The sequence below is a fragment of the Argiope bruennichi genome, chromosome 5 (assembly GCF_947563725.1).
Source record: "Argiope bruennichi chromosome 5, qqArgBrue1.1, whole genome shotgun sequence".
NCBI classification, from domain to species: domain Eukaryota; kingdom Metazoa; phylum Arthropoda; class Arachnida; order Araneae; family Araneidae; genus Argiope; species Argiope bruennichi.
In genome coordinates this window covers 121,223,875-121,236,044 of record NC_079155.1, presented here as the reverse complement: position 1 = coordinate 121,236,044, position 12,170 = coordinate 121,223,875, and the positions used below count along the sequence as shown (strand labels likewise).

At 27.0% G+C, this 12,170-nt stretch overlaps 1 protein-coding gene across 1 annotated transcript; it reads right to left on the bottom strand.

Annotated features, from left to right (window-relative positions):
- Positions 1-6,651: 6,651 nt before the first annotated feature.
- On the bottom strand, positions 6,652-11,127 carry LOC129969361 (uncharacterized). Its single transcript, XM_056083904.1, has 4 exons — positions 11,044-11,127; positions 8,754-8,806; positions 8,056-8,250; positions 6,652-6,919 (listed from the first exon to the last, which is right to left on the bottom strand). The coding sequence occupies exons 1-4, from the start codon at positions 11,124-11,126 to the stop codon at positions 6,831-6,833; spliced, it is 420 nt and encodes a 139-aa protein (XP_055939879.1). The 5' UTR covers position 11,127; the 3' UTR covers positions 6,652-6,830.
- Positions 11,128-12,170: the final 1,043 nt, after the last annotated feature.

Here is a 12,170-nt window from a genome sequence, read left to right as displayed (position 1 = left end):
GGATATAACTAATGATATTCCGCAACAAGGAGAAAAAAAAAGATACAATTTAACACTAAATTACTAGTTACATTAATTCATATTAAAAATGTCAGCGATACTTTTTATTTGGAATACTTTAAAGTTGGGGAAAATAATGAATCTTTATAAATGATAATAATTATAAATAATTGATAAATGATAATAATTATAAATAATTGATAAATGATAATCTTTATAAATGATAATAATTATAAATATTTGATTAATGATAATCTTTATAAATAATAGTTTTTTTCAATAATTTGAAAAAGATAATTAAAAACAATTATTTAGAAATATTTAATGACATCATTCAGGCGAAGGCACCGTTTTTAGTTATTTCTTTTTTAATTCGTCAATATTGAAGGTTTAAAAATAAATATTTTTAAGGGGATTCGAGCCGCTATTGTATAAAAATATTTTAGGCTTCAGTCATCTGTATTTATGTGATTTTTAAATATACTGATAAAAATAATGCGATAATATATGCACAAAAATGTATTAGCGTCATTTTTATGCACATTATTATGTACTGAAATGTTAATAAGTCATGGGATACCTTCAATATTTCACATTATCTGTGCCTTATTTCTGCCGAGAAGAATGCAATAATTCGACTCGCAATGTCGGCGGAAGATCTTCGAGAAAATATTCAGACATGTATTAAGTTAATTAAATTATGAATTAAAGATAATGAAATTAAATTGAAACTTGATGTGGAGTAATATTAAAAAAAATTATTTTCTGCCATTTATGGATATAAATTGCAAATAGTTTAAAGTTTACTAACTTTGTTTTATAATATTAAAGCAATTAACTTTCGGAACTCCACCAGTATTCCATTAAATAAGAATTATTTTTGAAAATAATGAATCATAAACAAAGTATTTGAAATAAGGCCAATATAAAATATTTAATAAAATCTGAATAAGTTGTAGTTTATGTATACAAAATGAGAATAATTTTAACAGACCTACTTAATAATATTCATTATGAAGCTTTCTTTTGATGTTCTGGTCAAAACCGGAGCGAAGCTTGACACAAGACTTTTAATAAATGCTTTGGATTTTGTAAGCGACTATTGCACTTCAAAATTCGCATGTTTCATAATAGATAATAATCTATTGTTAAAAGGAAAACATTGTCATAAAGTGAAAGTATTTTTTTTTTTTCGGAATAGTTCAATGACAGCAGGTTTTCACGTCTGGTGAAAATATTTCTGAATCTAAAATTGGATGAATTTTGAAAAGCTTTTTACACCTTATCCTATCTATATCCTCGAAGTGGGATTTTTTTTAACAAAGACGTTATGAGCCTCTTTTTTAGTCTTTTTTTTTTCCTAATCACTTTTTTATCTTTCACATTGTGAATCAGTATAATCTTCCATGCATTAATCTGAGACAATGTTTTCATATTCTTATAAATTTCGTAAAATACAGAACTTTACGGAACTAAAGACAAAATAGCGATATGTAATTATAAAAATTGCTTTTTTTATTTTTTATTTTATTTATTTTACTTTTTGAGATCAAATTTCTTCCCTTGCATATGTTTGTTGTTTCTAACACATATTTGCATATCACTATTTGTTAACCCTTTTATCTAAGAATTTTTGTAACTTTTTAATTATATAAATGCATCTTGTTGAGGAAATATATTGCTATTTTAATTATTATTATAATGTAAGGGCCATTTCAAGTGTTGAAATATTTCTAAGTGATTTTTTCACTTTAAATCACATAACAATTTCTCTTAACTGTAGATTTAAAACTAAAAATTCAGCAATTCATTGAGTATATTAGACACATCATGGTATGTAAAGTCATTCAGAGTATTACAATCCCATTGTACAAGGATTAACTTTGGAGATTATAGAGGACAGAGTACAACAATTTCTGAAAATTCAATAAGTTTCAATAATTCTGAGTGTAAGATTAATTATTTTGAATGCAATGAGAAGTGCGCGAAGAAAAGGAAAATCTATTTTTTTATATTCCAGCAAAAAAAAAAAAAAAAAAAAAAAAAAAAGATTTGATTTCCATTTCTGATATCTACATCATAAAATAATCTATTTATATAAAATGGCAATCGAAAATGATATTTAGAAGGTACAGATGCACCTCTTTATCCAACTTCCCATTTTAATAAGCATCAACTGTAAATCCTTACATGCAATAATGGAAAATGTGTCTCTCTCTCTTTATAGATATGTGTTGGCCTTCTATGAAATCTGGTACACATATAGTTTGGAGAGTGGAAATGTACCACTCGGAACGTGTTTTTAAAATGTTAATTAATCAAAAATTGAGTGAAATTTTAATATTTTTTTTTTTTTTGCAATAAATTTTGAAAATATGGCAGATAGTGCAAAAAAAAAATTTTTACATTATCTTAAAATTCAAAAGATTTTCTTTTAAATCCTGCCAATTTTTTTGTTGTATAGCTTTTTTTCTATTTTTAATCAATTAAAAAATATTTAAAGTACATTTTACACCAACATTTTTCATTGTTGAATTGAAACTCAAATCTTTTCCTTTCCTACAATTAACATTTCATCCAGGCTTTTTTCCATCGTTGATGATCACTATTTTAAGACTCGGCTTATTTTTCCGTGTATACATTGCATTTATTTTATTTTTCAAATTTTTGTGCTCTTAGAATTAAGATTTAATTTCAGAACTAAGTAATTCTAAGAAATTTTTAAAGTGCGCCCTTTATTAAATACTGCTACTTCTTTCCTGTGATATAATGGGATGATGTGGAAAGAAAATTAAGGAAATGCGAAGTACAGTGAACAGCAATGCATAAATCTTCTAAAATAATCTGAGTTATATGACTATCAAAATTTGAAGATTTAAAGTATTTTACTGAGTAAGCCATTAAGACCAAGTTACATAAAATATTTAATTGAAATTTTTAGCAAACGTAAATCACGAAGAACCAACTAATTACCAAAAGCGGATGGTGAGTAAAAGAAATCTTAAATCAAAGAAATCACTTTGCAATTCTCACTGTGAAGAAACAGGTTGGTGTTCAAGATTAGGCTGAAAGGTGGCATCGAAATTATTTGCAACAAGAAACCTAGAGAAGATTGAAATAGAGAGCGTCGTAAATCTTTCATCAACTTTTTGCACATGGCTTTTTGTCTAAAATTAAGTCATCTCATCTATAAATTTAGCGTAAAGTCTATAAGTCAAATTTCATCTGTTTAACTAAAATCGCTTTTGAGTTATCTTTGTCACAAAGAGACAGACATTTTTCAAACACTTTGAGGCCTAAAACGCGAAGATCCGTCAAAATCTAGAATTTACAATATGAGATATTAAAAAAAAAAAAAAAAAAAAAAAAAAAAAGACTGTTGATTCTGAAATCTAAAATTTGGGATAAGAATTTCGTTCAAAGCAAGTAGGTATGCATAATTAAATGTAAAACTCCGCATGGTAACGGTGAAAATTAAAGTTCATTGCTTAGCATTCAAAGAACATTGTATTTTGAAAGTACTCATATTTGCATGAATTGTACTGAAGATAGATTTATATTCAGATAATTCAAGCTTTACAATATGGAATTCTAAATAAAGTAAGCAAAATAATAAGAATTTTGCAGTTATATTGTTATGATATTTGGTGAAAATGTTTTTAGGTTGATTTAAATTTAGAGATGCGTTATTTTATAGATATTAACTAACAGAAAACAATCAAATAAAGCCTAAAATATTATTAAGCTATAACTAGACGCTCAGTTAGCATTTTCATCCTCACAGAAAGGTGGTTTTTCTTTGATTTGAAACAACTATTTATCATTTTTTGCAATATTTAATACTTCTCTAAATGTACTAAGAAGCATTTGTTGACAATAATAAAAGAAAAGCGATATTATTTTTGAGATTGGATTTTAGGTCTTAAATGGTATTTTTTCCAACCTCGTGTAATTTATATAGAAAATTCAGTGCCATAATAGTTGTAAAAAATAAATATATATATATATATATAACTAGGCTTGTAATAAATTCCAACGGCTATAAACTTCAGAATAAAAAAAAGAGTAATTTAAACAATTTCAATCATAATTAACTTCATATCTTCAATACGTAACGGTTTTGAATAGTACTTTAAGTTTCACAGAAAATAAAAACAGTATATAAGCTATCGTTTGTGTGAAATGCTAAAAGTTGCATTCCGTCAATAGATAATAATTAAAACTTCATTCTATATTTATTTGAAAATTATTATAAATATATTGAAAGATACCTTTCCAAGTATAGTATATACTTTATATAAAAAGATAAGTAAAAACATGTTACGTTTTCATTGAAGGCTTTGGCTTAGTTTCAGGTGATAATATAATCAGATAGCATTAACGAAATAGAGATAGCCTAATCAGAATATTTTGAATGATTTTAACAAATTTAAACTAGATATTTATTGGAAAAGATCGTTTAATTTTTGAAAAATCATTTTCATAGAAGAGAAATAGATGTTCGATTGAATTAATAAAATTTCATTTTGGAATTTAAAAAAAAAATTAAATAGCTTACATATTAAATTACAAATATTTCGAAATCCACGTGAAAAATGCTTGAATATTGAAGATGTTCAGAAGTTGGATACCTTCAGTGTATTTTATTTCATTTTGATACCATTTTTATCATCAGCATCTTGAAAATAATCTAGAGCCCTCAGCAAGGAAATTTTGCATTAATTAACTGTATTAATGCCTAACAACATTGTTATGATATCTTCAAAATATTATAAATCATTCAATGTCGATCACCATCGTGAAGTTTAATGTAATATTTTACTCTAGTAGGATAAGGTTATTGGGATAAAGGGCGGATAGATTAAAAAGAATGTTATATTCCTATGAATAAATGCTATGTTGTCAAATGAATAAATTTGTAAAAAAATGCTGTTCTCTGAATTATAAAACATTAGAGCAATAATAACCGCGTCAAGTGCTGAGGGTAGGTTCCTATTTATTTCATTACTTTCATTAGGTATTACAGCTTTTAATATCATCTGCTTAACTATAATTGTGTAAAAATGTAGGCGTCACTCAGTCATGAGTCATAGTAAATGAATAAATAAAACAAATAATATGCATTTCCACAAAATTATTAATATAAAAAAATACCTAAAATAAATCTTTAAAAAATCGACTAAGTTAAAAATGTATTTAAATGTGAAACTAATTTGACTAATTTATTAAATTAGGGGTCTCATAAGTTTTTATGTTTAGGATTCTAAAATGCCTGAATCAGTAGTTGAAAAGCATCATTTGAAATGAGCAAAAAGAAAACGACAAGATGTTAATGAAAAATGCTCATTTTTAAGATTCGCAAATCAGGCAGTTGCAAAGCACTGCTACTGCCATCTAACAGCTGTAGAACAATACATAATTTCAAAACGGATATCGGAACAGTCTTAAAGATTTTCGTAATATATTGGTAGAAAATTTAAATATAATAACATAAATCCCAGGCTTCATGAATTTCTGAATTATAAATTATAACTTCAACTATACAAATCATTTGATACGTGCGCATTGCAAATCAAAGGCAATATTTTGCAACTTGTATTTCTTAGTAAATATGAGAACTTTTTCACTTCCAAATTTATTACGGACAAGCATTTGACTTCATAAATTAATGTGATCGTTCTGAAAAGTATTCTGATTATATTAAAATAGCTTTTAATTAACCAAATTATCATGACTGATTTGTTTGAAAAAAATTGTGATTTGAAGTTCCGATTCTAAAAAATTTGAAATTGTGATAATTAAAATTATGAGCTTTCTTTCACTAATGCCATCATTTTGTTGCAAAAAATCAAAACATTTTAAAAACGATCACTTGAGTGTACCGCAAAAAGTTACACTCCATTAACTATTAATATATATCATTAGATATTTATCTGTAAAATATCAAAAATATGTATAAGGTACAGAGTCTTCCAAGCAAACCATTTTCTATATGAAAAAGTAAATTGTTATTCATACCTTTCTTATAAAAGGGTTAAAATAGTATTATGTTAAACATTTTTCTCTGGAATAACTTTTTTCAGAAATAATTTATCTTGCATGCAAATTCCAAAATTTTAGTGAATTTAATATTATGAAACAAAATTTGAAAACTATAGCAATTTTTCACTTTTTATTTTATAAATGACCAAACTATCTAACAGATAATATTTTGATTAATCTTGTTTATTTTAAGATGAATGATTTATTTTATCATCGTTTTATTTTAAGATTGATGTAATATGACTGTAATTTGAAGCGGTTTGAAAATTAAAAGCAAACTGTCTTAAAATTAACTACATATTTACTTTGAATATATTTACGAACAACATCAAAGTTATACTTATCTATTTTATTTATTATCATTTATTTCAATCTATTTTATTTCAATGAAGAAAAATTATGTTGCCAAAAAATGAAGTTATTTGATGGGGTCCAATTTTCATAAATGTCAAAACTCTTTGTTCGTGCTGGCAATTCAGATTTTAGATAAAAAATTATTCAGATTTTTTGATAAAAGTTCTTACAGACTTTCTTACGAGCGTCTTAAAATTTTTCATATATGTGCTTTTAGAAAATCCGAAAATAAAAAATATCGGAAAAATTTCCATCAATACTTTTATTATGATTCCTTTTACAAATTAGTTTTTTGTTATTAATTATTAGCAAAACTTTAATTTATCTCTAAAAATCATTATATAGAAAATCTTAACAATTTTGATACAACAATATGATGATAGGAAGACATTAATAAACTCTGATTTCTTCTTAAATTCCGTGATGCTGTGAGCTTATGTCCACCAGCATCCCCACCACTTGCACTTGGGCACGAGGGGCGTGCAGCAAGTCCAGATAAATCCCAGCTGGTGGCAGCATTCGCCTGAAAGGTAAATGAAATAAAGTACATATTGTTTTCTTTTAATAACAGAAAAAAAAACAGAATGATACAAAAATGTTATCATTTAGCTATTTCAAATGATATTCTTTTAGTTCTTTTTATGTTGAATTTTGATATAATGAATCTCTCTACTAAGCTGTGCATTTCAGAAATGAAACTGTAATCTTTTATTTCTGTCTTTGCCGTAATGGATATAAAGTTCACACACAAAATATTATAGATTCTATAATATAAATCACTTGAGAGATTTAAGGAAGTGCTCAAAAAGTTCAAAGGAAGTGCTGTAAAAAAAGGTTTGGTTTTACTTATTTTTAAAGTAAATTTTAAACTTATATTCATTAATGAAAATTACAAACTAATTTAACTTGTAATATGCTAACGAAACTTTTATAAGTAAATTTTGTACGAAAAAAAGAATAGTGTTTATTATATGAGAGTTAATCTATACTCTAAGTCATATCTTAGAGTGATAAGTGGCATTTAGATCACTAAATACAAATAATGAAAGCTACTTTAATTTATTAAATAAATTGAATCGAATACTATTACATTAAAACTCATTACAACTTAGGAAATATCGATTAAAATCAATGTGACAACCTTAAACGAGACAACTAAATGTATCGCACAAATTATTATTATAGAAATTTTCAAAAGCCCAAGTATGTTGAAGATATATACATGCCTTTACTTTAGTTTTAAATTTAATTAATTTTAAATAAATTTAATAATAAATAAATTAAACGCGATAGTAATACATGCTGTACATCTATTAAATTTAGATAATCCTTTCTTGATTTATTTGATAGAGAGGGAAACAAAATAAAACTTTCAATTATCTTACGAATTGATTACACTTAAACAGATCTTCATGCTGGTGCACTTGCTATAATATTGTTAAAGGTAAAGACAATTTTGACTGCTATGACTCTGCATCAACCTTGTGTTTAGAAATGCAAAATTATTTCATAGCACAACTTAGTAATTCATGATAATAATTATCGTCATCAGTGATTTTCTTTCATTGTTGAGGAGGAAGAAAATATATTGTTACTATTTTTACAATTGAGCAACATTTGTTATTATTATTTGACTATATAAATAAGAAGGGCCCTTACCTGAAACAGGCACTGCACTCTTCTGGCAACAGTCCCACTTGCCATCTCCCTTCTGGCAACACTCGGCTGTTCCAGGGCACAGGTGCAGGTTGTCCGGGCACACTTCGATGCCGAGATCTTTCAGGCTCTGCCCCATCATGGTGTTCTGGGGCAGAGTGGTGTCTGGCTTTTTCTCCAGAGCAAAGTTCAAGTCATCTGAGAAATGTATTGAAAACATCTATTAATCTTAATGAGTTAAACTCATTGATGAAATGAAACTGGCTCTTACGGAATGTGAATGAGATAGCGACATTTATTTTATTGCTGTTATGTCATACATTTATTACTGTTTAATCTCCATACTTTTGGAAAAGAGAGAGAGAGAGACCCTTGACCTCTGTGGCATATAGATTTATAAATTCTACTTATTCTAACTATTACTCAAAGTAATTTCTTATTGTACATAGGAACAGAGTCATATTTATTGCAGAAACTCACCAAAGCTTTAAATTTACATAATCAGTTCAGCTGGTTTAGGTTAAATACATAGATAATATTAGTAGATGTAGATAACAAACATAGATTTAAAAAAATGAAAGAGAAGCATTTATAGAACAAAAAATTTTGATGCAGTACATTCAGAACTATTTCCTTCCACTACTCAAGAAAATTTCTGTTCATTCAGTTGATGTTTTCTTCATTATTTAACATATACTTACTTGGTAAAGCTGATGCAAGTTCTATCAGCATTATAGCGATGGTCACCAACATCCTAAAAGTAGAGGAAAAGGATTTATAGTATCCTTGAGTTAGATAAAAAATATTGCTTAATGGTTTACAAATAAGTATTACAAATGTATTGGCCTGTTATCCCTCGTTCTAGAAATATCAAAGAAAACTTTTTAAAGACCGTTAACATTAAAGTTGTTTTTTTCTTAAATTTCTAACTTTGTTAAATGCAGCTTTTAAATGACATGGAATACTATTGGAATGAAAGTAAGCCAATGTTCATATTAGTGTTTTTGTTATATTTTTTTTTGTATAATTGTAGACTGCACTGTGACATTAATATTTTGCTACTATACTCAGATTTTTTTTTATAAAAATTTTCTTTAAATAAGCACTTTGCTGGAATTGTGCAACTGCAACAAATGTCTCAATGCAAAATCGTATAAAAAGAAGAGAACTCTTAAAATTGTCAAATAAAAATTTTAGGATACAGCAATAGGCAAAGCGTATAAACAACATTCTTAACTAACCCTGGCTTTAAATTACAGTCCAAATTGCCTATAAAATCATAAATTTAAACACTTCCTGTCACGAAACAACTTATTTCAGCTGATATTAAATGACATATTAAAAATAATTGTGTGAAAGAGGAAAGCTACGAGGCTCAAGACTCTTCATTAACAAATAATTTACATAAAAATTCATAATTAATTATGCAACTCATTCTAAATTATAAAAAATGGCGAAGGATATATTTTATTATTAAAAATGCAATTAATTTATAGTTAGCAACTATCAAAATTGGAAGACTGAACCAGGCATACATGTATACGTTAAGAAAGATTGAAAAAAAAATCCATATCAAGCCTGTTTTTTGAACATTCAAAATAAATAAATTTTTTTTGTGGTTTTTTTTTGTCTCATATGAAAATATGTGAATCTTATAATGTGAAAAAATTATTATTAATATTACCACGTTTTATATTCTATAAATATTGGAAATCCGAGTAAGCTTAAAAGTAAAGCATGAAACATGATTATTTCAATTAATATTTACATTTCTCAAAGAAAATGGATTCAAACTTTGATAAATTCAGATGGATACCAAGAGATGATCAAACAAATAATTAACTCTTTGAAGAGGTTGGTTTAAAATTTAGTATAGATAAAAAAATTTGACTATGAAGCAATAGGCTAAATTTCATTTTTGAAATTCATAGCATTCTTCAGAAAAAGCATTCGCAAACTCACAAACAGAGTTCCATTAAACTGATATCTGATTCAGGTTTAGAAATTTAGATTAGATGTTTCATTCGTCTAACTCTTCTATTTTTGAATTATCAAGTTCTCTGACAGACAGAAGAATAGAATATTTTAAGAGTTTTTTAAGGATTCAGGATGTCTGAAATGTGGGGATTCATTGAAATTTGGAAAGAGATTTTTTTATTGTTATTATTATAATTTTTCTTTGTACAGGAGAAAGTTAAAAGTTACTGATGAGAATTCAATTGAAAATTAACAATTTAAAACTTTGAAATACAAGTCATTGTCAAAGGTATAGAATACTTAAAAGAATATTTAATTACTATTAATTTGTAAAAAGTTCTCATATATGCTGTCAAATAAAGATATAAAAAGTATTTTTCTAAAATTTCAAGCAGTTTTATTGGAACGTATATTCGCAAACGTATACAACAGAATATCAAATTAATGCTATTATCCAACTGAAAACAAAATGACTAGCAAATAACATTTTACTTTTAAGACAAAAGAATATGCGCATATAAGAAACAAAATAAAATCAAATGCCTTTTAATGCATTTTGACCATCTTTAAAATTTGGCTTCTGATTTTTTAACGACCGAAAACAATATTCATATTTCATACATATTTGTAACATAAATTAAGTATTAACGAATGAAGAATGAAAACAAAATCAATTCTATACAGTTATGTGATAAAATGTTTTTAAAAAGTGCAATAAACTGTTTTTTAAATGAATTTCGATAACTTCTGTTTAAGAATTAAAAGGACAAATTAACGAAAAGATTCTCGAGACTTTCAAAATATGTTATTCGTTTCTTTTTGGACCCTATATAGATAAATTCAGAAGTTCTTGAATAGACTACAGCAAAGCAAAGAAAGATTTACTAGCATTACTAGGTAAATAAGATTTCGAAATTGGAATGATGAATTAATAAATACAAGGATGGCTTCAAAAAATGAACTAAGGCACACTATTCGAGAATTATTTAATTATTCAGTTTTTAGCTTACTTACCCTAAAGAGTTCATAGTTGAGAATGGCAGTAGATTTCCTTCTTTTCTAATGCTTAGGAAAAGAGGGGCATACGAATCATACATATTGAAGGGAAATGCTCCTATTTATATATATTTATTATCAAGTTTCAATTGCTTTAACTTATTTTTTTTCCACCAAATCTTTAATCGAACTGATAACGATGACCCCCCCCCCCCCTCCTCAGAAAGTTAAAATTCAAAGTAAAAGTAACACCAAAAAAGGATAAAGCTTCTAAACACTCTACTTTGCTTACTTAGTATTGTTATTGATCATGATTATCAATACTTCGATAAGAATCGTTCTTTGTCTGGCTTCCTGGCCTAGGGGTAGCGCGTCTACCCCGTGTTCTAGGCGTTCCTGGTTCGGGCATGGTTTTTCTCTTCCTTGTGTTCTTTCTGTGAGGTGCGCGAATGAGCCCCCCTGTAAAAAGGGGTTGTGCAAGCGAGTGTGTGCTATCTTCATTTGAGCTAGAAGTCAGACTTCTGCTCTTTGGTGGTCAGGGGTCTTTACCCTCAGAAGCTACTGCGTAAAAATTTGGCTTAAAATAGTCGCACGACAAAAAAAAATAGTTCTTTACAAAGTTTGTATAATACTGTAGCAAATCAATCATATCTATTCAAACACATGGTATTTCTTTTTTATGTTTTTCGAAATAAAAATCAGAATTAAAGGCATATTTATTAAGTTTCAAGTAATTAAAATAAAAATGCAAAATTTAGCTGAATATCACTTAAATTATATCCAGATATTGTATCGATACATTCTGATCATTACATACAGCCGTGACACTCGCTGATCCATTTTCTCTTGATTACAAACCAATTATTTATTGCTCTAAAAAAGAGTTAGAAATCTCTTTATTTTTTTGAACGTAATCAGGATTCAGTAGCTGGGACTAATAATATATTTTTTTCTAGTTCCGGCATTTCCTTTGGTCATATATTAATTTTACAGCACCAACTACACTCATGTCCAAAATTAAGGTCACAAAAATGTTTTTCAAAGTAATTCTAAATGGCTACCAGTAAAATTTAAATAAATCATATTTTATATATTGTGAAGGACAGCTAACACGATATTAACCTTTTTGTGGGAAAAAATGTTGT